This window comes from Prinia subflava (assembly GCF_021018805.1).
Source record: "Prinia subflava isolate CZ2003 ecotype Zambia chromosome W unlocalized genomic scaffold, Cam_Psub_1.2 scaffold_41_NEW, whole genome shotgun sequence".
Taxonomy (NCBI): Eukaryota; Metazoa; Chordata; class Aves; order Passeriformes; family Cisticolidae; genus Prinia; species Prinia subflava.
Window position 1 is genome coordinate 813,607 of NW_026960614.1, and position 27,772 is coordinate 841,378.

The 27,772-nt window shown below is 43.9% G+C and overlaps 2 protein-coding genes across 4 annotated transcripts in view; one reads left to right on the forward strand and one right to left on the reverse strand.

The window, feature by feature from the left end:
• Window positions 1-27,400, forward strand: LOC134565231 (motile sperm domain-containing protein 1-like). 3 transcript variants are annotated; one of them, XM_063424725.1, is made up of 7 exons: window positions 627-720; window positions 1,578-1,739; window positions 16,733-16,989; window positions 17,174-17,249; window positions 20,793-21,019; window positions 22,961-23,122; window positions 26,857-27,400. In XM_063424725.1, the coding sequence occupies exons 3-7, from the start codon at window positions 16,761-16,763 to the stop codon at window positions 26,886-26,888; spliced, it is 726 nt and encodes a 241-aa protein (XP_063280795.1). In that variant the 5' UTR covers window positions 627-720; window positions 1,578-1,739; window positions 16,733-16,760; the 3' UTR covers window positions 26,889-27,400. The 3 variants fall into 3 exon arrangements, with proteins under 3 accessions (XP_063280797.1, XP_063280796.1, XP_063280795.1); XM_063424727.1 differs by lacking the exons at window positions 627-720; window positions 1,578-1,739 and adding an exon at window positions 1-394; XM_063424726.1 differs by lacking the exon at window positions 1,578-1,739 and having other exon boundaries at window positions 609-720.
• Window positions 1-27,772, reverse strand: part of LOC134565216 (integrator complex subunit 6-like) — a 417,942-nt gene that overhangs the window by 95,408 nt on the left and 294,762 nt on the right. The window lies entirely within an intron of this gene.

The window sequence follows — 27,772 nt, forward strand, 5'->3', positions numbered from 1 at the left end:
TCTAATTTATCATAAGAACATGAATTAACCATCTACGTTTATAACATAACTGAATGAAAGTACATTAAGTAAATAAGAGGAATAAAGAACAAAGGTAACAGCGTGGAAGTGTTTACAGGGACAGTGTGTTCCATGTAAGCCGTGCTGCTGGATGGGCAGACGGTCACGCCTGGATGTTCGGCTTGCTAACACTTCTGTTCTGATTCAGCCCGGGGCTGACACTCGCCGACCCTTCCAGCGGGGGACTGCCAGCGATGGGCAGCATCGAGGTGACCCCGACCTGCTCTGGCACCCGCAGGGCAGAACACACAGAGGTCCCGAGCGCAGCAGGAGCCGGGAGAGGAGCAGGAACCCCTCCGGGACGGGGTCAGACCTCGGGGAACCGTGAGATAAGGTGAAGTACTATTAAAAAAACACCTCCCCGCAGGTGAGAGGCGCCGGACCAGCCGCACAAGTCCCGCTGTCCGGGTAGCCGGCGGTGCCGCGGGGCTGCCGGGCGGGGGAAGCAGCGCCGAACGCCGCAGTGCCGAGGCCGCTGGAGCTCGGCGTGCCGGGACAGCCCCGACATGGCGGCGGAGGCGGGCGGCGGAGGCGGGCGGCGGGCGGCGGGCGGGGCGGTGACGCGGCGGCGGCCGGTCGGTCCCAGCAGCCCCAGCGTTGCTCGCAGTGACGGGCGGACAAAGGGGCGCCGCGCCAGCTCGCACCAGCGGCCCCGGGCGGGTGAGTCGGGGCGGGGGGGGACAGCGGGCACGGGGCGGGCGTGCGGGCGTGCGGGCGTGCGAGCGGAGTGACACCCCCGGCCCGGCCCGGCCCGGCCCGCGCGACCCCGCGGACTGGGCCTCCCACCCCTGCCCTCCGCAGGCCCTGCGGGAGCGCGGTGAGGCCGGGGTGGGGAGCGGGGCGGCGGTCGCGCTCCGAGGCCCCGGCCTGGCGTCGCTTCCCCGCGGGGCCAGGGCTCGCTTCGGGCCATGCGGGGCCGCGGATCGCTCCGAGGGGCGGCAGCGCCGGGCCGGGGACTGTGCGGAGGTGCCGGACGGGCTGTGGGAGGCGCCGTTATCGCGCAGTTGCCTCAGCCCGTATCGCTGGTGCTCCTCGTTGAGAACAGAGGATCAATTAAGAGTGTGCAATTACCGCCGTGCCCTGCCGGCAGTAGGCACAGCTCGGAACGCCTTTGCTTTCTTCCAGGGAAGAGTGCTCCCCTCTGTTAATTTCAGGCGGTTTGGGGCCACGCAGCGGTAATGAGCACAACACACGTTTAAAAATCAGCCAGTTTAGTGCGTTAAACACAAACTTAAAGTGAAAAAATAGTGACTAAAGCACATGTGCCCTTGAATGTCTTCTCTAGGATCCTTGCGAGCCTGGGGCAGAATGGATCAGAAGCAATGCACAGCTGTTACTTAATTTTTCACTGCTTTTCGTGCCTTTTAGTTGCATTTGAATATTTCCTTTTGTTAGTCACCTTTTCAGCATTTAAAAAAATAATATGGTCTTAATAAATTTTGCTGTCAGTATCAGCATGATTTATGCGCGTGGTCATCCATGCTAATAGTTAATGCTCCGAGACTTTCATTTTACAGCATCCTGGAGACACTTACTGATGACATTTCTCATCATCCTGTGAAGGGGGTAAACAGTAGCAGTTTTGCAAAGTATCAGAGCAGTTCTGCCGGTTCAAAGGGGACCGTCCGCCTACTGAAATACTTTGCAGAATGTGTGCCTTCATAGATCAGCAAATTGAGGTGAGGTTAACAAACTTGCTCAAGGTCATGGAGTGTTAGTGACAGAGTTAGCAATAATGGAATCCAGCCATCCTGGCTGCTGGCTCTGTGCTCTCATCATTGGGTGACACTCTCAAATAATTGCAGGTAGTTTAAACATTGATTTGCGTAAGTGCATGTTGAGGCCTTCAAAACAATTTGGAGAAACAAAATGTTTATGGAGTGCTTCAGATCCCATGCTGCATTTGTATACAGCTTAAAGTGATTGCTCAACTTGGTATAGGAGGTAATTTTGAAGAAGACTTTGTGGTTTATTTTGTAAATATGCGCTCAAAAAGCATCAGTTTTACTGAGTATATAGTGTAGAAAGACGTGTAGATTTAGGGGGTAGATCATGAGATGTAACAAAAGTAGATTACACTGTAATTAGTCAATTTTTAAAACAACAGTGTGGAGACATGACTGTAGAGAGGTTTTCTTCTGAACTGTTTACCTGATGACATTCTGTAGAGTTATTTGCAGTTGTTATGAAGAAAAAACAACCAACAAATGCACTGGGAAGCCATGGTGATGAGGTTGTTGGAAGTTAAAATGGGAACAAAAAAGTTCCTCAGTTGGTTTATTTATTCAGCAGATACTTGTTAAGTAAAAACAAATCACAATGGATGTTGTTTCTGACCCTGGAGAGAAGTTGTTTCACTTTGTGTTTTTCTCTGTCAGGTTAAATTTATGAAGAAAGGGATTTCAAAGGAAACATTGGCATATCTGTGCTATTGTGACACCAGCAGTATATATTTAGTAACTTCACGGAGGAAATATCCCTATTGTGCTGAAAAAATACCAGTGATAATTGTTTGTCAGGACTTCAAAGGGTGCTGGGAAGTGAGCTGGCATTGTTCAGGTGTTACACACTGGCCCTGGCAAATGTTAGCTCTGACAGATCCTCACTCCTGTGGGAATTATTTCATCGTTACTGCTGGGAGAAGCCCATCTGTGCAGTGCAAATCACAGGCCTGAGATGCCAGATCCTAGGTTGGGACAGATTTGCTTGTGCTTACCTTTACCTGCTGCAAGCAGTCGGGGTGACTGTTGACCACAACATTTAGTGGTTGTGGTACAGTGGAGGTGCTGAAGAGCAGCAGCTGAGTTTCTGTTCGTGAACCGTCTGGGGTACACGACCTTATTCTCACCATTAGAGCTGCTGTAAGGTTAATCTGGGCAGAGAGGTTGTGGTGATACAAACTTTCTCTGTAAAAGTGTTGGTAGTTTCTCACTGATAGGAGAGATGTGCTGTTATCAAGAGTATCAATACTAAACCATCACATCTCCCTAGCATATGTGTGGTTTATCAAATCAGTCTTTGGGAAAAGTGCTTTTACTGCTGTCACTTGGTGAGATGTCCCAGCAAGGTGACTTCTAAGCTAAAACTGTTGTCTCGAAAAGGATGCTAGTTGCTTGCTTAGGAATCCAGAAATATGTACCCTGAATGACACTGCTGTGTCAGCAAATGTGTCTACTATAGGCCTGCCAGACATTACTTTTGCAAGCTCCTCATCCAGCCAAGTTAAATAGGAAAAAAAGCAATAATGGGATATACTTTTTTAAGATTGGTTGCTTTCTGCATGCAGGTTGTGAAATCCTGGGAGGTTTGCACACTGTTTTCCACAGATGTGTAACAAAAATGAGCTTGTTGATAGGCATAGTGATCCATACCTCCACTGATACATAGAATTATGGGGTTTTGGACACTGAACACTTGCCACGGACTGAGTTGAAGAAACTGGAGATTTGGGATGAAGCCAGGAATTGGAATGAAATGTGCAGTGTTTAAAAAATGAAAGCATCAAAATAATACTGATTATTATAAATAATACTTGAAAATTTTATTAAACATAGTCAAGTTGTGTAGCAGTAGCTTGCTGTTGGTTTTATGGTAGCTTAAAACATTTATTTGAAAAAAATCCCTTTTGTTAATGTCAAAATTTGCCTGTATTTCTGTTTGTCTTGGTTTGAAATACAGGTGTCTGCTAGGAAGGGGGCAGGACCTCCCTAGAGATGGAGAATTCAAATCCCCTTCCTCCAAATTATTCTAATTTAGAAAATTAAAGGGGCTTTCAGACAGAGGTATGGGTATAGGAATAACAGTTCTTTACTAATATATATGACAAAACAACAAACAAACAACTACAGCATTAATAATAAACAGAACCAAGAACCTTGAGGGCTTTCACAAAAGCCCCGGGGCAGTTTGATCTTGGTGCCCCTGCAGGACTCCGAGAGGCTGAGCTGGAAGGGTGGAAAGTCCCAGGCTGGTGGATGAGATGAGGAGCTCTGCACTGGTAGCTGGAATGGCAGGGGGTGTCCCGGCAGGGCTGGGCAGTGTAGGGCTACAGAGTAGCAGGAAAACCTCAAAGCTCTGAAGAAGCAGCGGCGGTGGGGAACGGGCTGGAGAAAATGAGCTCAGGATTCCCGGGTACACAAGCAGATGACAGTAGATTTCCCAGGATGAGGCAGAGGCAGAGTGATGGCCGTGAACTCTTCCTGCAGCGAGGGGCAGCTTGACTGTCCTCCTCGATGCTGAGAGCAAGAGTGAGCCGCCGCCCCCCCCCCCCCCCCCCCGCTCTGTCTTTTTACCTTTCCCAAAGCTCGCCCCTCTGAGGGACACTCCCAGAGACTCAAAAACGATAGGTGTAGCTTTGTGCTGCCATGTCTTTCAACTACTCCTCTTTGTTCTGACTAAGTACTGTCATTAAGGTTTCTTAGAAACTTATGGGAAAAAAAATCTGTAAGTGAAAAAGAGGCAAATCTAACCCCCAACACTGTTACACATGTGCAGAGTGTAGATAGATATGAGAACCAAAGATTCCAACATATTGTTACTGAATACTGCATTGAGCTAACTTTGGTAAAAGAAATTTAAAGAAATACTTCTTAGTCTTCTGCCTATGACAAACATCAAAAGGTATTTTGTATTCCTACATGTCCTGGTTTGAGGGCAAGTGAGTTTTTTCAAGAGGCTGTGGTCAAACCAATCAGTGGTCAGGTTTGAATGTTGGCACTTTTAGTGGCCACTGAGGAGTTAGACATGCCTCTGAGGACACAAGGGGTTAAAAGCGAGGCCTCCCAGAGGGACTTCCTCTTTTCTGGCTCCGCTTTCAAGAGAGAAGCATCTTTTCCCTCCTTCCCTACCCAGGCTTGGTGGGGGAGGGGGGCCACGTGGCCGGGCTGAGGGGAACCACGCGGCCGGGCTGAAGTAAGCTAGGGCCCCGGGGGGGGGGGGGGGGGGAAGAGAGTAGACAGGATTGGAGCTGAGCTGGCCCCATCCAGGATGGAGGGGTGGAAAACTGTGGAGGTGCCTTCTGTCCGTCGTCCCGTCCCCCATCCCCCCCCCCCCCCCCGGGAGAAGGTGCCCAGCTGCGTGTGGGAGTTGTCGAGCCTGGGAGTGCCTGAGCCTGCAGCCCTGTCGGGAGCCAGAAACTGTTAACTTTCTGAGGCAGAAGGAAACTTTTTCCCAGACATTGATTCTCATGGCTAGTGGTTTAGAAGAGAAAGAGAAACAGCCTGGGACCAAGATGATAAAGTCAGAAGATAAAAAGAACCTTAGTTGGGCAAAGATTGAAGAGGAGTGGCTTCTGAGCTGGACTTTTCTTGCATAATGTTAGCCATAGACTGAACTCAAGTCTCTTTTGATCATAAACTGCATATGGGTGGGTGCAGCTGCCTCTGCTTTTGCTACAGTGACTGGCACTTTAAGAGTGGAGCTAACATAGAAGAGAGGGGGAGGGTGTGGTGGTGCCCTCTGCCCTCAGGGAAGACTTGCTCTTGGAACCCTTGACCCCAGGGGAAAGATGGGGAGAGCTCGGCATGCAAGCGCCCTTAAAAGAGCCCTATATGTGGTTTTCGTCCATGGACAGTGGTGGGAGCACTGGACATGGAAAGGAGGGTGTCACCCTGGCAGACTTCTCCCGGCGGTGCCATGGGAGACATGGAAACACATAAAGGGTAGACCTGTGTTTTCTGGGGAGCAGTCTGTGGTGCGAGAGACTCCTCTCTCCCTTGCTGAATTGAAGATTAGTTTTTTTGAGTGGTGATTGTTTGATTTAAAACCCAAGGTTTTGGTTTATGGAGGGTAACTTGTAGGGGGTGGAAATTGGGGGAGGAGAAGAAATGTTCTGGGAAGTTTTCATTTCTATTTTTGTGTGTGTTTAGAGTTTCCCTTTCTATTTCTGTTCTTATGTAATGTAATAAAGTTTTGTTCTCTGTTTTCAAGTTTTAGGCCTGCTCTGCTCTGTTCTTGACCACATCTCACAGTAGCTCATTAGGAAAAACACTCATGGGTGCATTAACATCTGGCCAGTGCTAACCCATGACACTACATGATGGCATTTTTTCCACATTAGTTTTTCATATGGCCTTAATATGTTTGAATGGAACAATGAAACTCACTTTGTAATAAATAGTGCATGAAGTTGTTCAAGAAATAATACTTACACTTGCTGTACAAAGTCATTCTAGAGTTGGTTGATTCTTCTGAAACAAAAGGGATTCACTGTAATTCTAAGAAGTACTCAGAAGTCAAATTGCCACTTAGAGAACCATTTTTTTTTCTAGACTCTTCTTAATAAGGTAACAGAACATCAGCTTGGAACACTATCATTGGGGATTTGTTTTCAGAATATTATTAGTAGCATTTCAGTGAAGTGGAAACAAACTTGTGCTCTGAAAAGGAACTGGATCATGAGGAAAGACATTCCAGTGAGATCCATGAATTTGAATTCTACAGGTATAATTTGCTATTTTAATAACTAAATAAATGAAATTAAAAGCTTAGTTTGTGAATAAGAATCAGAACCTGTAAATCTTTAGTAAACACATGAACATGTGTCATGTTTCCAGTATGGAATACAAATCTGGTGCTTGGAAATGTGATTATCATGATGTTTAGAATGCAGAAAAAAGCATCTGTTTTTGATTGTTCATAATGTTTGGACTATTTTCTGCTAGAAGTTTCAGAAGCTAAATTCTTTAAGGTGCAACTATCCTATCCAGTATATTGAGCTGGAGAACAGATAAAATGTACCTTGTTTTAAAAAGCTTTATGGGAAGTGGAAATGACATCTACAGAGTCAGTAGGAACTTTTTGTAGTTTCAATATGTTTTGCTATAAAGTTAGACCTTAAAGGACACGTTCAGTTTGATAATTAATCTATAGAAGCTGCAGTAAAATATGACATTCTTGGGGGGGATGAGAAGACTGTTCTCTCTGTCATGTGTTAAGTTAATGGTATGTGTGCTGAGGAGTCTGGCCTTAATTTTATTTTATGAATTACATTTGGGATTGTTTCTTGGTTGGGTCATGGGTTCTGGTTTTAGTTCTGGAATGTCACTCAAAATAGAACTGTGGGGGGTGGCAGAGGGAGAATTGTGATGTTCGTGCTTTGGTTAGAGCTAGTGGTGCTAGAAAACCTGTATTCTCTTAATAAAATAGTAAATCCCAAATCTGTTTGGTGCTATTTATCCTTCTTGGAGCTTCAGGATCAGTCCCAGATGAAGGCTGCCATAAGTATTCCTGGATAGAGGGTACCGCTCAGTGCCTCCTGTCCAAGTACCTCGGGAAAAGCTCCCAGGCACAGGCAATACTTAGCAGCTCAGCTATCGGTGATTTCATCTCTTTGCAGGTTCAGGTCTTCAGTGATTTCAGCTTATGAGCTTGCTAAGTGCCTCCAGCAGACGCAGGGAGAGAGAGGAGAAGCGCTGTATGAGGTTCCACAGATGAGTCTTTTTTGGCATCCTCTGCGAAGGGTTTCAGTGACAGCTCTTCTACTGAACTGGGCAAAAGTGGGGTTTATATAGGGTATCAAGGTTGTGAGAAATGGTCCAATGGTATGAGTCGGGGTAGAAAGTGACCTATTGTCTTACAGGGAGATAAGAAAGGGTCCGAGGGCAGGAGAGGGTTTACTTGGTCCAGTCATCATGACTAGGCATTTCTTTATCTTAGGCAACTGACCGCCAGAGAGGCCTCTCAGGCCTCATGGCTGCAACAATTCCACCTTCTGTATTTAATAAAAAGGCATTCCCAATAGTTCTTTTAAAGCAATGGACAAGGCATGAGAACATAACTAATACAATGACAATTACAATGAAAATCCACAGAATTCCTTTAACAAAAGATGCAACTCATCCTGTTAATCCCCATTGACCGAAAAGGTCATTGACCCAGTCGGGGTTCTTTTCTATTTTTAAGTTCTTCACAAGTTCCCTCAGTTTCTGGATGTTTGCATGGATGGATTCTGAGCATGAAGAGAGACTGAAGCAGCACATCCCTTCAAAGTCTTGGCATCCGTGTCCGTGGGCGAGCAGCAGGAAGTCAATCACTGCTGGAGAGATGCATGTCTTGTGGTTTCCTCATCTTTTAAAAGCTTGCTCAGGGCAGCAGATGTAGCGTTGGCTTGCTTACTAAGCCAGCAGCCTAGGTGATTTATTTCACCAAGGGCCTTAGCTACGGGTACCCATGGTAGGAATAGGGAGACAGCAATCCTTTTTGATTTATTCCAATTGTATAATTTGGGATCACAATTTTCGTCAAATTCCATGTAGGATCTTTTGTGGCGATTTGCTTCACTTTCTTTTTTCCAATTATGTAGCAAGGTAATATTTGGTGTGAGGGTAGAAAGTCTCCCAAGGCTATAGGGACCTCCCTGGAGGCGTGAGGGGATCCCAGCCCATACTTGGTCACCACAGATGAGAAACATTCCTTTGGGTAGTACTTTGGGATGGAGAGAGGATACAGATATCACGCGAGTGGTGTAATTGCACCAATCCGGATAGTTATAGGCTTTGTTAATGGGTGATATGTCTTTTCTGTATGTGTTTTTTACCTGGTCAATTTCTGGCCCGTTATTCTTTGGACGTCTAAAGTAAAATTTGACACAGTATGCTGCTTTGGTAGACCCCAGCAAGTCCAATTCTTGGGGTTCCTCAAGAGCATTAGGCAACATTTTTGTCCACTCATCCCAAGTATCTACTGCATTGGGTCTCTTGCCTGTGGTGCAGAGAAGCTCTGAATTATAGACGGGCCAGTCATCTGCTATGAAAGAAATCCCTACTAGACATGTGGAAAGTGGGTTATCAACGCTGCCCATGGATAAGCACGTTATCCGGTTTCAATGTTTTTGCTAAGGTTACCCAAACATTATGGCTAGCCTGTGGGCTAATCCAGCTGCAGGCATATGGTACAGTGAAGAGCATCCAAGCAGAAGTGAGGAGAGCACCAATTTTCATCTCTGGACAGGGACGGGGCTTCTGATAGGGAATATAAGCAAAATTTGTTATCTTTTATGATGGGAGGGGAGGGTTAGGGTTTTTTCCCTTATTCCTTTCCTCTGTTCCTTCCCCCTCTCCCCCCCTCCTTTTTTTATATATATAAGCAAGGGATGGGTAAGTGGGTGTGAGGTTAGGAGTTTTTGGTAAGAGTTGAGAAAGGGAATAACAGGGTTTTTTAGGGTAAAATTAAAAAAAAAAGGGGTAATAACATGTAATTCAGAGAATAATTTGTGTTTAGGCTATGTCTGGCTTATGGCTTGACTGATGCAGCGGAATGTTGTTCATCTTTTCTGTTTCGTCTGCTGTCGTGTGATGGGTCAATCTTTTCTTCGGTATGTGGACATTCGGCGACGCCTTCGTCTCCAGGCAGAACTTGTCTGGTTTTGAGGCGGTCTTGTATTTGACTCAGAGGAATTCTTGTCAGTGTTTGACTGAGTAGTGTTTGTAGTGCCTAGGTATGGTTTTATGTTTTTTCCTGGGTACCATCTTGGGCCAGATGGTAGTGAAACACACGCATATCCTCTACCCCAAGTAATTAACTGGAAAGGCCCAGAAATTTGATGTGTTTCTGGGTCCTTCACTAGCACAGGTGGTTTCTCAGCAAGCTTTGCTTGGGTGGTATTTGCGAAGTGGCGAAGTACTGAGGGGTCAGGCTCTGATGTTGTACCATTTAGGAAGTTGATGACGCAGAGAGCCTTGCAGAATCTTTCAACTGGAGATACGATTTTTGTTTCACTTCGCTGCTGATTGAGGACTCGAGGGTTTGATGTGTTCTCTCTATGATGGATTGTCCTGTGGGATTTGCAGGTATGCCTTTCTTGTGTTCTATTCCCTATCACTGTGGAGGCCTAACCAGGAAAACAGACTGGGGACACAGATCTGGGTGCAACAACAGCAGCAGGGCAGAAGACCTGCCCCTCAGTTTATTTGCTATTATATACCTGTGGCATGGTGACCATGGATTGGAGAAGGGTATCGCCACCTCTCCATCACATTGGCCCAGGAGGCTGTCATTCAACTTCCCCTTCTCTTGGAGAAAGAATTTATAACATTGACAATATTTACAAAACATGGTGTTGTGTTTACAATTCACTAGCGTGAGAAACTGCACATTTCTCTTTTAATATGAACGCTCAGCAAACTAGGAAAATTCATGGCAACAATTCCCCACTCACTGAAGAACTCTTTTAACTTAGGAGAGGCATAGGCAGGTCCATTATCTGTTTTGATCTGTTTTGGTACTCCCAGGGTAGTGAAGGCAAGGAAGAAGTGCTTTATGGCGTGCTGTGTAGTCTCTCCTGGATGAGATGATGCAAATACTGCTCCAGAAAATGTGTCAATCAATACGTGCACATACTTTGACCTTCCAAAAGGTGGGAAGTGAGTGACATCTGTCTGCCACAGCTGGCAGCTGTTAAGGCCTCGGGGATTGACTCCTGTCCCCATAGATGGTATCTGGTAGTTTTGGCAGTTTGGGCATGTGGTGACAATAGCTTTTGCTTGATCTTTTGAGAGCTTGAACATTCTGATAAGGGCAAGTACATTTTGATGATAAAATGCATGTGACAACTTTGCCTGGGCAAAGATGTCAGGAATGTTAGCAGTCTCTACTGCCATGGCCAATGCGTCTGCTTTCCTGTTCCCTTCTGCAATGATACCTGGGAGGTCAGTGTGTGACCTCACATGCATTACATGGTAAGGTTGCTTTATGTGGGAGATTAAGCCTATTAATGCAGAAATCAATTGGTGTAACTTTGGATTGGAAACGTCTTTGAGAAGGGCTTGTTCTGCCCTCATAGCTATACCTGCAACATATGAAGAGTCTGTAATGAGATTAAAAGGTTCGTCTTTGAATTTCTCAAAGGCTCTGACAACAGCTGCTAACTCTGCAATCTGTGGAGATCCCTCCACTATTTGGACATCAGATTCCCATTTTTGGGTCTTAGGGTCCTTCCATGTGATTACAGACTTGTGGGATGAACCCGAGCCATCTGTAAAGACTGTTAGAGCTTTGAGAGGTGTTCTACTCTGTATCAATTTTGAGGTCAGATTAAAGGTTGTAATAAAAAGTTTATGTTTTAGGATATGGATGGAAATTTGGCCTGTATAGCTATCTAGGGCGAACTAGAGATTTTCATTGTTCTGAAGCAAATGCTCCAGGTCTCCCCTGGTTAATGGCAAGTATATGCATGTGAACTCACACCCTGCGAGAGAACGGAGGCGAGTTCTGGCCTTTTTTATAAGATGTGCCATGATTTCTTGGAAGGTGGTAATTGTCTTTGTAGGTTGGTTGTTTGTAAAGATCCATTTGAGTATCAATAAAGGGTCTCGAAGTTGAGTATCCCATTGGAAAATCAGTCCATGGAACCAGGGTGCTTTTCCTAGAATGACAAACTGGAAAGGCAGGCTAGGCTCTAAGCGATGGGCTCGGTGTGAAGATAGGGCTTCTTGGGCTTTGGTGATGGCATCTCGAGCTTCTGTTGTGAAAGTGCGTGGAGAGTCCAGGTCTCCGCTGCCATGGAGAAGGTTGAATAGGGGAGCGAGGTCCTCTGTTGTAATTCCTAGCAGGGGACGTACCAAATTGATGGGTCCGCACAGACTGTCTAAGTCTCTCAGGGTTTTTGGGTTGTCTCGGATGATGAGCTGCTGGGGTACGATGGTCCTTTCCCGGATCTGGAATCCAAGATAAGTCCATGGGTTGGTGTATTGTATTTTGTCTTCACAGATCTCGAACCCTGCTTTTTCTATGGTTTCGATGGTCTTTGTAACTGCTTTGTCTAGGTAGGCTTTGTCTGATGCACAGATCAGGATATCATCCATATAGTGGTAGATGATTGCATCTGGAAATAGGCTCCAAATGGGAGACAAAACATGAGCAACGTACCACTGGCATATTGTCGGCGAGATTTTAGACCTTGGGGAAGATAGTACTAATGATATCTTTTGAGTGGAGCCTCTCTGTTAAGAGAGGGGACAGAAAAAGCAAATCATGGAGCGTCCTGGGGGTGCAGTGGAATGCTGAAGAAGCAGTCTTTAATATCTATAATGGCAACTGTCCAGTCTCAAGGCAGCATCGATGGTGAAGGCAGTCCAGGCTGAAGGGGGCCCATGTCCTCAATTACCTCATTGATTTTACGCAGGTCCTGGAGGAGCCTCCACCTGTCCGTTCCAAGCTTTTTCAGTACGAAGACTGGGGAGTTCCAAGGGCTGGTGGTCTTGACGATGTGACCTTTGGCAAGCTGTTCTTCCACAAGGGCTTGTGGTGCACGCAGTTTTACTTTAGGGAGGGGCCACTGTTCGATCCAGATCAGGGTTTGGCATTTCCAGGTGAGCCGAGGGGTATCTGGTAGTGCACACTCCTCAATGGCCCCAATTAGAAATCCCGACTGGGAATATGTAGGGAAGCTCCCCATTGGGATAGAACATCCCTTCCCCAAAGGGTGATGGGGGCCCTTACCACAAATGGGCGGATAGTTGCCAACTTGCCTTAAGGCCCTTCGACGAGGATGTTATGCTTGCTTTGCATGGACATTGTGGCTCCACCGATCCCTGAAATCATACCTGGTACCGGTTCTAGTTCCCAGTTTGGTGGCCATTCTGAGCGTGCAACGAGGCTTACGTCGGTGCCGGAGTCCAAAAGTCCCAGTCGGTGGATCTTCTCACCTTTGCAGGATAGGCCACACTCGATGGTAGGCTTATTAGGTCCCAAAACTTGTGCCCACATTGCTATAGGGTTGAGAGGAAGCTGCTCCTTGTGATTTTTTGGGAGTAGAAAGTCTTGTGCAATTGGAGTTCTCTTTAAAAGAGAAAATGGTAAGTCTGTGCAGCACACCTGGACCAAGATTTCTTGACCTGGGTGCACTGTTTGTACTGCTGGAAAAACAAAAATTTCCTCCAGGCAATGAAAAGTATCCCCTATAATTAAGATGTCAAAAGGGCCACCTTTTGGTCCATACTTGCCAGTGGGGACACGATAAACATCTCTTTTATTAAAGTCAGTGGATAAAGCAGTTACCAGCTGGCGCCGGGTTCCCATCTGTATTGCTCTGTATGTTGGATACTCTTCATGTGACCTGGAATCTCCTGGAATGATGCATGGTTGGGTCTGGATGGCTTTTGATTTGTTGTCTTGGCGTGGAGCCTGACCACGCTCCGCTGGTGGTTTCTGGAACGCTGCTTGAAGCGCTGTTGATTCTGGGGTTTTTGGTAGGTGTTACGGGAGATTCGGGTAGGTGACCTATCTGGATAGTCCTTTATAAAATGTCCAAAGTCTCCACAGTGAAAGCAGCGGGTCTGGTCTTTGGAAGTCACTACTGCAAATGCACCAGAAACTCCTTCTGCAATACCCTTAGCAACTGCCTGGGCCACTGTGTTTTCAGTGGAGAGGTGACGTGTACAGCTTTCCACCATTTGTTCTATGGTAGGTTCTGTATCGAAGGGTAAGGCTCTCAGAATTGTTTTACACCGTTCATTAGCACTGCTCATGGCAAGTTTGCATAACAGCTCTATTCTTGCCTCTATGCTCTCTATCTGTTTATCCAGAGCATCTTTAATTCTGTCCACAAATTTGATAAAGCTTTCATCTCCTTCTTGTTTAATATTAGAGAAGTGTGGGGTAGGGATAGAGTCATCTGGGGTAAGAAGTAAGGAGGTTTTTGCTGCCATAGCCAGGTGTTGTAGTGCTGCCTCAGACAAGGTGTTAGCTTGATCTGAGGGTTTCTGGAAATTCCCTTCTCCAGCCATCTGTTCAACTGTATAATTTGGCCTATTAGCACCTTTAGTGTATGTGTCTGATAATATTTTTAATTGTCTTTTCCAATGCCTTTCCCATAGCATATATTCTGCCAGGGATAGGAGGCAGTGGGCAATATTCTTAACAGAGTGGGGTATTAAAACATGTGCTGAGAAGATAGCTTCTAGGAAATTTTTAAAAATATGTGAACTTCTGCCATGTTCTTTGGCCACTTTTCAAAGTTCTATGAGCTCTTTGTTTTTGTTAGGTTCCCATGTTATTCTAGTGGAGGCACCACCTCTTTTTCCCTTTATATAAGTTACTGGGAAGGCAGAAATTTTCTGAGCCAGCTCCCAGTCCCCTGCTTGAGTGGCTTCCATTTTAATTACAGCCCATGGATCAATGTTCTATGCATCAGAATTGGATTCACTGTCACTAATGTCGTCAGATGAGGAGTGAGAGTCCTTTTTGTGGCGTTTTAGAATCAGATCGTGCGAGGGTGTGGGGAGCTGGAGAGAGGGTGGCAAGACCTGGCTACAGGGAGGCAGCAGCAAAGTAGAAATGGCAGCATTATGGGAAGTGCAGTTGGCACAGGGTTGAGGTGTGTGTGAAAGCGGGATGCTACTATGAGGTGTCTCAGAAGTGCCATTTAGGGAGCCATGAGGGGCGTGCAGCTGCAGGGTCTGGGGATAAGGGAGGAGCGGGGGGGTAGGATTGCCAGGAGCGACATTCGCCACAGAGGGAGCGGTGAGGCTGGAGGGGTGCAGACTCGATAGAAACAGGCACAGTTACATTTGGAGGTACCGCGCGGGGAGGGCGCTGAACACACGCCACGAGATAAGCAGGCTTTGCAAGTGAGGAGGAGGGGTTTGGAAGCAACGCGAGGGAGGGGGATGGGGGCATCGTGGAGTCCATGTTCCCCATCCCTGGAGGGGTGGCTGAAGGTGGAGCGACCATAGGAAGGGGGACCGAGGGGCGGGGGACTTGCGAAGAGGGCGTGGGGGTGCCGGAGGTCACGGTCGTCCCAGGGGAGTGGGGCGGGAGCGGGGCAGGAGTGGCGGGTGCAGCGCATTCGAGCCTGACACCCCTGCAGCGGCCGGCATTTGGAGAGAGAGAGGGAAGATTAGCATTTGAAAAGACAGTGTCTGGCAGGAGAGATAAGGTCGGAACGCTCTCCGCAGGGGGGGTTTGAGAGCTCTTAATATTTGTTTGTTCTACTGCTTTGGTAATAATATGAAAAATAGGTAGAAATCGTGAAACAGAGAAGTCTTCATTAATTTGGGAAGTGTATATTTTTATCCCCACTGAGTCCCAAAAAGAATCTAAAGTGATAGAGTGTGTGTTAGTATCTGGAAACTGGGAAATAATCCATTTTATAAACTTTTTCAAGTTAGTTTTTGAGAAATTGCCTTTAGAGAAAGAAGGGTTTTTAAGGGATAGAATTTCTAAGATTTGTAAATATAAGTCTCTCTCATTCTGGGATCGTTTTAATTTACTAGTTTTTGATCCCATTCTAATGTGGTTCCCGTTCCCCTCGCAGCAGTAAAAAGAGGAAAAAAAAGAAGAAGAAAAAGTCCAAAGAGACCCAAGTAAAGAAGCGTGCAGAAAAGGCTGTCATATAACTTACTCTTCAGCCGAATGTGGGTCAAAAGACTGCTGGTGGGTGGTCTGCCAGTTTCTGACTCCTCAGGGCTGGATTTAGAGGGTCGTCAGATGGCCTCTGTAGATAGATTCTTCTATAACGGAGAAGTTATCTTCAGGAGGCTGTTGCAAACCAAGGCAGTTACTCTTCGAGACAAAGGCTGCTCTCCTAGGCTTGTTACCCAGTTCAGTGCACCACTTTTATCCTTCTTGGAGCTTCAGGATCAGTCCGATCCCGGCTGTCGTAAGTATTCCTGGACAGAGGGTGCAAAGCTGCCAGGCACAGGCAATACTTAGCAAGCTCAGCTATAGTGATTTCAGCTCTTTGCAGGTTCAGCTCTATAGTGATTTCAGCTTATGAGCTTGCTAAGTGCCTCCAGCAGACGCAGGGAGAGAGAGGAGAAGTGCTGTATGAGGTTCCACTGATAGTCTTTATTGGCATCCTTTGTGAAGGGTTTCAGGGTCAGCTCTTCTCCTGAACTGGGCAAAAGTGGAGTTTATATAGGGTACCAAGGTTGTGAGAAATGGTCCAATGGTATGAGTCGGGGTAAAAAGTGACCTATTGTCTTACAGGAGGATAAGAGAGGGTCTGAGGGCAGGAGAAGGGTTATTTGGTCCAGTCACCATGACTAGGCATTTCTTTAAATTAGGCAACTGATCGCCAGGGAGGCCTCTCAGGCTTCATGGCTGCAACAGTGCTACTCATCCCAGTCATTTTTCCATTCATTGCCTGTAACTATGCAGTTGGAACAGGGAATTTGATTTAAACAAAACATGAAGGTGTTTCCCATACCTTTGTTCTGAATCCCTGGGATTTTACATACCTGGGTACCTAGGTGAGGAGATTCCTAACCTGTTATACCTCACCAGGGAGGTCATCCCCACAGAAAGGTTCCTTCCTAAACAGTGACTCCTGCTGCCTCAGTGTTGCTGTGTTTCCTCATTTCTGCCCTCATGGTTCTCAGGTGTTGCTGTCCTGAGGCAAAGATGGGATTTCTTTTTGCTGTCATTGTTTGGTTTGTGTTGCAAAGACCCAACATAAGCAGCCCTAGTCACGGACTGGGCCCACAAATGCTACCATGATACACTGGAGTGGTGCTTATCCATTTATTTTGTAGCAGTTTGTTAAATAGATGGAAAGCCAGTGCAAATATTTTTTCTATTTCAGTATTTTTGAAGGAACATGAGTAGAGGTAGATTCATAATCAAGCATCACGTTTTATATTTTTGCACCTTTGTTAACTGCCTCAGTTTAGTATAGACTTATGGAAATAATCTTCTTGCCTTTTCTCTTTTTTTTTCCGTTTTTTTCCTTCAGAATTGCCAAAATGCTTTGGAATTCTTAAATGATTCGAAAACTGAAGTCTCTGAGGATACAAATTCATAAGAACACAAGAAGCAGCGAGGAGGATTCAGTGCCAATGCAGCAACAAAAAAGACAGCCAGAGTTAGTGGAAGGAAATCTTCCTGTTTTTGTTTTTCCTACAGAACTTATATTTTATGCAGATGACCAGTCAACACACAAGCAGGTGTTGACTCTGTATAACCCCTATGAGTTTGCCTTAAAATTCAAAGGTGGGTTTCTTAGGTTAAGTTCTATTTAAGGGTTAGTTGATGATCTTGAACAGTCCAATTATCAATTCGTGTAACAAATTCTATTTGTGACAAAACCAAACTCGTGTCTCTACATGTATCTGTTGATGAAGCTGGTGATGTATTAGGTCATGATTTGTTACCACTCCTGTCCTTTTCCTTGCAGTTTTTTGTACAACTCCAAATAAATATGTGGTGGTGGATGCTACTGGTGCAGTGAAGCCTCAGTGCTGTGTTGATATGTAAGTAGAAGTTGGGTTGTTTTTTTTCCTAATATACATTTTATTACCTTAATTTCTTTTATTATTTAAGAGGTTTTAAATGACAGCATGCATGTTATAATATATAAGTTGGATAAAGATATGTTTTCCTAATCCTGTATACTTGTGGCTTTGATTTTTGCTGTTCTGTCCCTCTAGAGCAGAGGTATTATAATATTGGAGATATGTCCTTCTTTTATTTTGTCTTTGGGCATAAATAAAATGCCAGTAAATGCATCTTGTAATGTTTGTAAACCAAGAGCGAGAGTAATGAGCCTCCTCTGAGCACCTTTTTGTTAGAAATAACAAGAAAAGCAAAAACCCCAGTGTTGAGATTTGTTTGTGAGAAATACTTGTTTGCAGATTGGCAAAATGGAAATGTAAGCAGTTCTACTGAGCACATTTTCCTGGGCCATGTTAATAATGGAAGTTTTGCCTACCTTTCACCCTGACCACCTGTCTCATTCTCAGATCTCTGTGTCTCCCCTTTGTCTCTGCTGTCTGGTGTCAACCCAATAACTCAGAACAGGAGGCTGCTTAAGTGATCACAGTAATGTACAGGGTCTGTAGGCTGCTGAAAGCTGAAGCAGAGTAGGTGTATCAGCTAAAGTAGACCAACTCTTTTTATCTTCTATTTGCCACATTATTTCTGTGCTGATGTACAGATACAGCTGAAGAAAATCTGAAGTACCTAAAAGAGCAGACTGAACTTTTTGAATAGGCATTTTCCAAACTGTAAAACACCACCTGGAATCTCTGGCTAACAAATGGCCATATACAGAAACCTTTTATCAGATAAATAATAACTGTTTATGGGGAATGGCTCTTTATTCCTATAGACTGTTTTCCTTAGGTGCAATTTGAAAATTCCAGGAACTCATGTTGGGGGTTAGATTTGTTTCTTTTTTACTTATAGAATTTTTCCCCTTAAGTTGCTAGGAGACTAACTACTGGGTACTTGTGAGTACTTGACCAAAACAAAGAAGTGGCCAAAGGAGAGGGTAGCACTGGGCTACACCCTTTGTTTTTGGGTCTCTGGGAGTTGTCTCTGGGAGGGGGGAGATAAGGAGAGTTTTGGGGCAGTTTCCCAGTTTCGATCTCTTGCTCTTGGCATCGGGGAGGAGGGTCAGGCTGCTGCTTGCTGCGGGAAGAGTTCACTGTCATCACTCCGCCCAGTCCTGGGAAATCTACCATCATCTGCTCGTGTGCCCAGGAATACTGAGCTCGCCTCCTCCTGCCCTGCTGGGCTGACCCTGTCTCGCCAGTGCAGCTTCTTCGGCACTGCTTTGAGGCTTTCTGCTACTCTGTGGCCTTGCACTGCCCCTGCTGTGCCGGAACATCCCTGCCATTCCAGCTACCATCGCGGAGTTTCTGATCTCATCCACCAGCCCAGGATTTTCCACCATTCCAGCTTGGTCTCTCAGAGTCCCGCAGGGGCACTGAGATCAAACTGCCCCGGGCTTTGGGAAAGAAAGCCCTCAAAGTTCCTGGTTCTGTTTATTATTAATGCTGTAGTTGTTGTTGTTTGTTTGCTTTGTCATATATACTAGTAAAGAACTTTTATTCCTATCCCCATACCTCTGCCTGAAAGCCCCTTTAATTTTCTAAATTAGAATAATTTGGAGGGAGGGGATTTGAATTCTCCATCTCTAGAGAGGTCCTGCCCCTCCCTAGCAGATACCTGCCTTTCAAACCAAGACAACTCACCAAATAGAAAGGAAGTTTAGAACATGGAACTAGAAGGTTTCAGTAAGCAGGGGCAACAATGCTAAAAATGGAACTAAACAGGTCAGAATATACCAGTGTACCAGTGAGCTATTCCATTCTTTAGCAGACATTTACACAAGCATGATTACATTTGGTTAAACAAATGGGTTTTATTAAGTAAAGGAAAATAAGACACACATGTTCCAAGGGCATTTTTTGTGCAGCAAACCCCCCCCCCATTCCATTCCAGTTGTTGCTGTCTAAGGACAGTGTTTACTGCTAGGATATGAGCAGTACTATGCAAATGTGGCCATTTGCCAGATAAACAAATATTCTACAGAGCTTCCAATTATGCAGTGACCTCTAAAAAGAAACAGGAGAATGTGTCTGTTTATAAGGATCTGCAGAAAATATCTCTTTGCTTGGCAAAAGATACATGTTCTCCTAGCACAGTGTTATATAAAGATTTTGTTTAGGTTGGTAGTTGGTACCATGGTACTAGGAGTAGGGACACCAATTTAAAAGGAAGTGTTAAAGGAAGAAATCAGAGTTGATCTGCTGTGCTGATATGCTGAGAGCTGTATGAATTAGGGTTGTGGGGGGGAAAAGCCTTTTGTTTTAGTGAAAGCAGTTGCCCAGCCAACACTCCACTTGCTGAATGTCTGTCATAGGCACACTCCTTTGCCTCTGAAGTGGTGTAAAACATCACTGCAGCCTCTTGCTGAGGGGATGACTTGGTCTCTGTTTCTGTGTTGAATAGTCTATTCAAACTAAACACCAGTTGCAAGCACTGGCTACGTGCTAATGATTGTAGATATCTTGATGTAATATAGTTCTTCTAAATGAAGACTGAAAAACAAAAATCCATTTCTTGCAGCATTTTAATGTATATAGTATCACAAAGATCAGTTTCTTGAAGCAATTTTAAGACTACTATTCTGTGTTACTAAGGGTACAGTCATTTCCCCTCATTAGATGGCAACCTTCTTATTTGTACATATGTTCTTCAGATTAGCTGCTGTTATCATGGAAACTTAGAATAGCCTTTCACAAAAAACATCTGGAAAAATAGTTGAAATCCTTATTTACCCTAAGAGGTGGTACCACCTCAAAACCTAAATGTTGTAGCTTTTCAATGATAGATATGTATTCTCATGATGAATCACTAATGCAGAGAGGAGGCAGTTGAGCACAGCACTGCTCAGAGGTCTGTTTTGCTGTTGATCAGTGCTATTTTAAAGCTGTGCTTTTTATAGGTTCCAAACATGCTCAGTGGTGGGTTTCTGATTTTGAAAATCCCTAGCTGACTTGTCTACAGAGGGAATGAGTTTTGCTTCTGAGAATGCAGAATTGTAAAGCTTTGAGCCTGATTTCCTCAAGAAGCTGGACTATTGCTTGCCAAACACCTGTCCAACTCCTTTCCTTCCCTGTCCACTCCAGTCCCCTCAATACCTTTTAAAATCATTGGCCAGAATCAAACCACTTTGATACATGAGGAGGAGGCATCTTTCAGATAATTGATGTTTCATCAATTGGCAGCTGGGCCTCAGACTGAGGCAAAGATGGGCTTGAGATAGACTTAACTGTCCTGTTTGGCTAGGAGCATTTATATTTGGGAATTAAAGCAAACATAAGAAGGGGAGAGAGGAGGTAAGATCAAGAACATTGAGTGATGGAGGAGGTAATGGAGGTCTGGATTATTCCAGTTTATCTGGAGGAGGAGGGACAGAGGGCAGACTTTGTGATATAGGATGTAATTCCACTACAGACATTCTTCTTAGTAGTTCATCTGTTTGAAAATGTTGTTATTCTCTGCAGTGTGATTCGTCACAGAGATGTTCGGGCTTCTTACTATGGTGACATAGATAAATTCCGTCTCCAAGTGTCTGAGCAGAGCCAGAGGAAAGCATTAGGGAAAAAGGAGATTATTGCTACTCTGCTTCCATCTGCAAAGGAACAACAACAACAAAAGGAAGAGGAGGAAAAACAAATAAAAGAACACCTGGCTGAAAGTGTCTTTTTTGAGCAGACTTTATGTCAACCAGGTAGCTGAAATCTTTTACCTCTCCTATGTTCTGAATCAGTTTTGAATAGCTCAAGTGACTAGACTTAAAACATTTTTTAAATATAAACAGAAATAAATTTTAAAATAATTCATTTTACTTACCTGTAAGACTGCTGTCTTTATCGCTTCAGGATAACACTATACAAGAACCCAAACCGTGCCTATTCTGTTTATGCTGTCTTGATCAATCAAGACCCTTTGCTGCCCTGTGTTTGCATGTCATACCTTGGAGAATGCATACACTGTTCCTCTGGAGCAGAAGTTCTCATACAGACAATGGGAATTTATCTGTGAAAGTATGGTGGTTATTTTTTCCCTTGGGCTCTTTCAAAACATATGCCCCTTCTGAGTTTGTTCCAAACCGTTAATCCCCCATTTCCTGATGAGGAGAAAATATTCCCAGAACATCATCTAAAGTGCTCCTTGTTCTGCGCCCTGTCCTTTGTCTGTCCCACAAGAACAGAAAAGCTCAGTTGGTGGCTGAAAACTGCGTGTTTCATACACACAGTGAGGAAGTGAATCAACAGTCTTGAAAACCTAGGCCAGACAGTTAAATTGAAGGGGTAGGATATAGTGTCAAGTTGTACCTGAAATGAATCTAAACTGATTCTTGATGGTCTACATTCTTCTTACTTTTAATGATTTATACTGAAATGTTCTTGTTTCATGTTCTGAAATGTTTTTCAGGACAACAAAAATCAATTCCAGAAAATAGATGAACCTCCTTGAGAGTGTTCATGTTGTTAAAATTAATGTTTCACTATTTATAATGAGTTTGCTGGCTGGTGAAACACTTTTTATTTAAAAAACCCCTCATGATAGATATTAGTAGGATACACAGTTAAGGCAAACCTGCAAAGATCTCTGGGCTCACAGAACAAAATGTTCCTGTGATAGTTGCTCCAGGACAGAGGGCCTGAGCCATCCTGAACAATCTGATACTGGTCTTATTCCAAATGCTGTTTCTCTGCTTAAAAACCTTGTTGACTACATTATATTGCTTACTTGCAGAAAAGCAGTAAACAAAGAAACTGCAGTTTTACATGTAACCTGCAACCTGGAAATAAGAGGTTTATGGAATTAAAATAGAGCACATATTGCTAGTCACTGAGGATAGGAGACGTTGATAAAAACGTTGGCTATTTTCCAATGAATCTTAGGGATTTGGTTAGAGGTATTCAGCTAACATGTTAACAGCTCTTTTCAAAGATGATACAGTGGGCTTTAGAGTAGGTTCCAGCTGTTAAAGTGTATGGCAATAAAGACTGAAGGACTCTTTATTGTCTGTGGTTTGCATTTCCTTATTCTAGTAGTATTGGACTGTCAGAGTGGTTCACTCTCACAGTTTTTAAAGTAAGATTCAAATTTTACTAATTTGTGGCATCTAAACTGACTGGCTCAGGTGTAACCCTTGAATCCTGTAAGGAATGAAGGGGAGGTCATCTGACCCAAGAACCTGTGCTCCTGCTGCAGGCAGGTTTTGTTCAGGAGGTATGAGCAGTTACCTGCCTGTGCAGGTCTTTTGGGTGCTCTTAACTGATTAATTACTGATCACTGAAGGAACATATCAAGGAACGGAATCAGGATGCTCAGGGAAACCTCAAGCATTGCTGAGACATCCACCTGTCCTGAGTGTGTATATATAGCAACTGGGCTTGGTAGGCTCTGTTCCTCCAGAAGGGAGGGGTTTGGGAAGTCATGTGAAAACAAGTTCCAGCATCAGAACAGGGAGCAGCCTCCTCCACTGTAGAATGCAGAAGGTTTAGAAGGGTGGGTTTAAGAGTTCTCCCTGCAAACTCCAGAGCAAAAAAGAAAATCTGAGGATATTTCAGCTCCCATGTACTGCAGACATTTTTGCAGAATATTTAATGTTTATATTATTTAGATCTTCCTTACAATTGGTGCTGTCTTGCTTTTTCAGAAAACAGAACTGCCTCGTCAGGACCTAGTTTACTCACAGTCTTCCTTGGGGTGGTGTGTGTCACAGCACTAATGCTACCTACATTAGGGGAAATGGAATCCCTGATGCCTCTCTACCTCCACTTAAGTGTGAATCAAAAGTTAGTAGCTGCTTATGTTTTAGGTAAGTACTTTGGATTTTATAAACATTTTCCTGCAACATTTATGAGTTTGGAAAACACCTGTCTTTGCCAGGAGCCTCAGGAAACTGGATGAAGACAAAGCACCATGTTACATTTTGTTTTGCATTTCACCTTAGATCTTAATTTGTAGCCATGGTGATAGCAAGGTAAATTAGTTATTGTAAGTGTTTGAGACCAGATTTGAGTTGATACCTATTGCACACAGGCTCCTACATGCTAATTTCAGCTTTATTTGATGATGGGCCAACAACAGTCATCTGCCAACACACCTGAACGGAATGTGCTGTTTGTTACTCTTGCATTGCAATAGTTACTCTATTGCAGAATGTAGAGTGCATTATTGTGTTTCTCCCTTCAACCCCCATGAGCTGTTTTCTAACCCTTCATTCTCTGTACCTGTTTAATAAGCAGTTGATACGAATAGTAGTAAGGTGTTATAAACCCTGGCTGAGACCACTACCATCCACAGTTCTTCCTAATTTGTAACTTCCTTCTGCAATAGCTAGCATAGATGAGTTCATTTCATTTGTTATGACTATTTCTCTATAACTATTTCAGATTTGAAGAACAGTCACACTAAACTCAATTCTCCTGTTCCACTACCTTGCAGAAATGAGGATTTAAAGGAAAAGAGCTAGGCAGCTCCAAACTGATAGCTAGAGGTGAGGTAGTGATGGGGAAAGGTGCAAGTTCTTGTTTCTCAGGGTTGCTTTTCCCTGAGATTCTCCTCGGGGTTGCTGTTCCCCGAGGTAATAAGGTTTTTCGTCTTCTCTTTGCCTTAAGTGTTTTACACCGAAGGTAGAGATGACAAGCTGAGTCCGCCAGTGCAGGTTTCCAAGGTTGTTTATTCTTCATTATCTCAGTTCTTTCTCAGCTCTGCCAGGCCTCCCTGGCAGGGTACCTTATCTTAGTTCTTTCTTTGCTCTGCAAGGCATCCCCAGCAGAGCAGGACACGCGGCGGACTGGGCGGATCAGAGGGTCCTGGACCTTTTGTACCATTCCCCTGATCCAACCACCGTCCAAAACGTACTTTTTATTTACAGAATCATACCAATACTTACTACCTATGTTAACATGTCATTTCTACTCTAAACCAATCCTTGAGATCCAACTCAGCAGAAAATGCGGGACGAGAGCAAGAACAAGGAGCACAGGGGCCACTCCCCAATTCCTCCATCTTGCCTCTTCAACCCCATATACTGAGAATCCTAGATTCTACATTTACATTCTATGATAAACTAACTACTACTTATTTTGAATTTTCTCAGCTTGTGATTCTTCATACAACGTGGGCATTCACTCCCATGGCCAGGGATCAGAGGCAGTGTCCTTCTGAGCTCTGTGTGAGGCTGGTTGACCCCCTTGTACAGATCCCAGACCCCCCTGTCCGGTCTCCAAACCCTCCAGGGCGGCTAGAGGGATGTTCTAGACTCCAACACTTGTTGGTTTGTTCTTCTGGTTTGAAAGCAAAACCATTGAGACTCCAAGTCAGAAATACAATTTAACGGAGAGAGAAGAACAAACAACAAAAAAGGTAAAAATAAAATAAAAGCAATAGTACAAAGGACCACTGACAGAGTCAGAATACAAACCTGACACCCTGTTGGTCAGGGTGTTGGAAGCAGCCCGAAAGAAGTCCTCCTGGAGTGACAGATGTGGCTCCATTGGAGTAGAGATGGTCGTCAGGAAAAGGGTACAGTTATCCTCTGGGAATCCAGTGGAAACAGGCTCCCTTGGTGTTTGGGATTGCTGGTTTTATCCCAGTGGAAAGACTTTGGCTCCTCCTACTGGGTGGAGCATCTCCCAATAGAATGAAGTAATGTTATCAGTCATGTGAGAGGCCTTAAATGGCCCATTCACAGGTGATAGCCCACCGAGGAGGATGGGTGGAGGAAGAGATAAGAAGTCACTGCCATATCTGCTGTTATCAGGTGTCCCATTAACAGAGGGCATCCGCCCTCTTTCCACCCCTAGAGTTACAAGAGATAAAGAACAGTATCTCCCAACCGACTTCAACAGATGAAAATAGAATACACATTTTTGGTTATGTTTTTCAACCCAAGACATTGGTGCAGACTTGACTCACAAAGGTCCCATCTGCTGAAGTGGTTTGAAATCTCACTTGTGGCTCTTTGCCCAAGCTGATGCTGATGGATTCTCAGATCAGGACCTTGCAGTAATCCTCACTTTGTTTTTATCTCTGCTTTTGAAAATTACTCCAGGTTCTGCTGGTGCCAACTAGAGTTCTAAGCCTTTTGACTTTATAGATTTGTAACAACTGAATCTGTTTCTAGATTCCATATGAAGTTTTGACAGGTTTTGAGTTCCTTGCTGGCAGCGTTTTTAATGTTCATGGACAGATTCTTTTGTGTGCAACTCTCACTCATACAGAAAATCAATTGCTCTTGAGAAGTTGAAACCACTTTGTTCCACAAGGAAGTACAACTGGATTGTGGAGCATTTAATGGAAAGGGTTGTTATACCACACCAACAGGACTAGATTATATTTGAGAAGCATTTGATTTTACAGAAATGAGTGAAACCCTTTATTGTCTGGAAGTCTCTGTACCAGTGGTGCAGGCTGTTCTCCAGAAGCCTCTGCTGTTCCTCTGTGATGCTGGAATTGATCCAAGCTAAGGATCCAGCAGCTGTGGGAGCACTGATTGTCTGAACCAATATAGACCTTAATAAATAGCTGAGCTGTAGTTCCTCTTTAAGGTATAAATTGCTGATCTAATGGAAGGCAGTGTTGCAGCTCATTTCTGTTGTGCTTCTGCCTTCACTGTCTTCATAAAGTAGCCAAGTTCCATCAGTATGGAGTGGCAGGAGATAAAATAGTCCCAGAAATGTCTTTATCCATAGTGAGATATGTAGGCTTTAGCTGAGCTTTCTGCAGTGAAGGGCTGTTACATTGACATCATCTGAGCCTGCAAGAAAGTGAGATTGCCCAAGAACTGATAAATTGTTATTTTGATGTTACATAATGCTGGAATTCAGGGAACGCCTATGTTCTTCTATCTACCTCCCTTACCTTGTGCAATATAACCCATGGCTAAGAACTGCAGATTTGTACTTTTTCCTGTATCAGCACATAATTAAAATGAACTTTTTAGTGTATCATGAGTAGGTTTATTAGCCCCTGTTTCCTGTTTTCATCTGGTTTTAATTGTTTTTAACCTCTATCAGAGCAGACCTTTTTTTCCTACCTCTTTAAAGGTCACAACAGTCTGTTGAAAGCTCCCTCTGCAGACTGACAAGGAAGCTTAACATCTTTGTCTAAAACTGGTCTTTGATCAGTTATTCACAGAGCAGAAAAAAAGCCTTGTAGCCTTCAACTGATCTGCCTTACTGATGATTCAGCATTTGAATGACGCTGCCCATAACTGGCCCCCATGAGAAATGGGGTTTGGGTGCGTTACACTTACCCAAGTCAAAAGTTCAATGTTAAGATTTTCCATTAGAGAGATCACTAATTGTTTGGAGTATTTCTATCTTCTTTGACGTTCAGTTATTACATGCACCACACATCAGTGTTGATTTTTACCTATATCAAAATTTGGAGCGATACTTCTAATATTTAAGTGTGCATATAAATGCATTCTGCATGTATTTATGCACTTTTATCATATTTTCTGGCCTGTGACAGGGTAAACTATTTTAAATGTTTTATTTTGAGTGAAATAAAAGTGTTTAGTTCTTAATTCTTGTCTTTCAGGTCTCATCACCATGGTTATTTTGAGAACATGAGCAGTGAGTTCTTAGGATGTCAAACACCTTACTGTATATTCACATCATGAATGTGGACTGCCTTTTACTCCCATTTGGCTCATTAAGATGCTAGCAAAACTGTTCAGTGATTTAAGATACCTTCAGAAGTGTAATATATTTTAACTGTGTATAATAAATGAAAGACTCAAAGCACTTTGCGGTGCTTCTGTAACAGACAGCTATGAAATGTTCAGTGATACCTGTGAAAATAATTTGAAAAAACTTTTATATCTATGCCTACTGTAAAAAATCCTTATTAAAACATTTGTTATTTTTAGTCTATCTTCATATCAGTGTGTGATCACTATAAAAGCAAACTGTCTTCTTTAAAAACGTTCATTTGGTTTGTGGTTGTACCTGCCGAGGCTGACACATAACACTTCTGTATATACATACCAGAGGGGTGAGAGTCGTGACTGATCATTGAAGAAAATGAAAAATTCCATCAGTGGAACTATGAAATAAACCATGAATTTTAGGTGAAAAAGTAATTCTCAAATTTCTTACTTCATCATTACCAATATATCGTTGAGTGCTCATTTTCTTAGCTGGGGAAATAATTTCTTGCAACAGCCATTTTGTACCACAATTATTAGACAATACAAACAAGTTCTGTAATCAGATCCCTTCATTTCTTAGGGATGCATGGAAGTGGCATTAACGGAAGCTGAACTTGTACTAATACAAAATACATAATTTTTTCTATTTTAGAGACCAAACTAAGTGAAATAGCAAAAGCATTTCTCTACATCCCTCCCCCCACAGCTGCCACAGACTTTTCTATCAGAAATTCCTGCTTAAAGGCCAGTTTCATATTTGAGGTGAACATTAATCTTGTTTCATACAAGTATTTCCCTTCATTT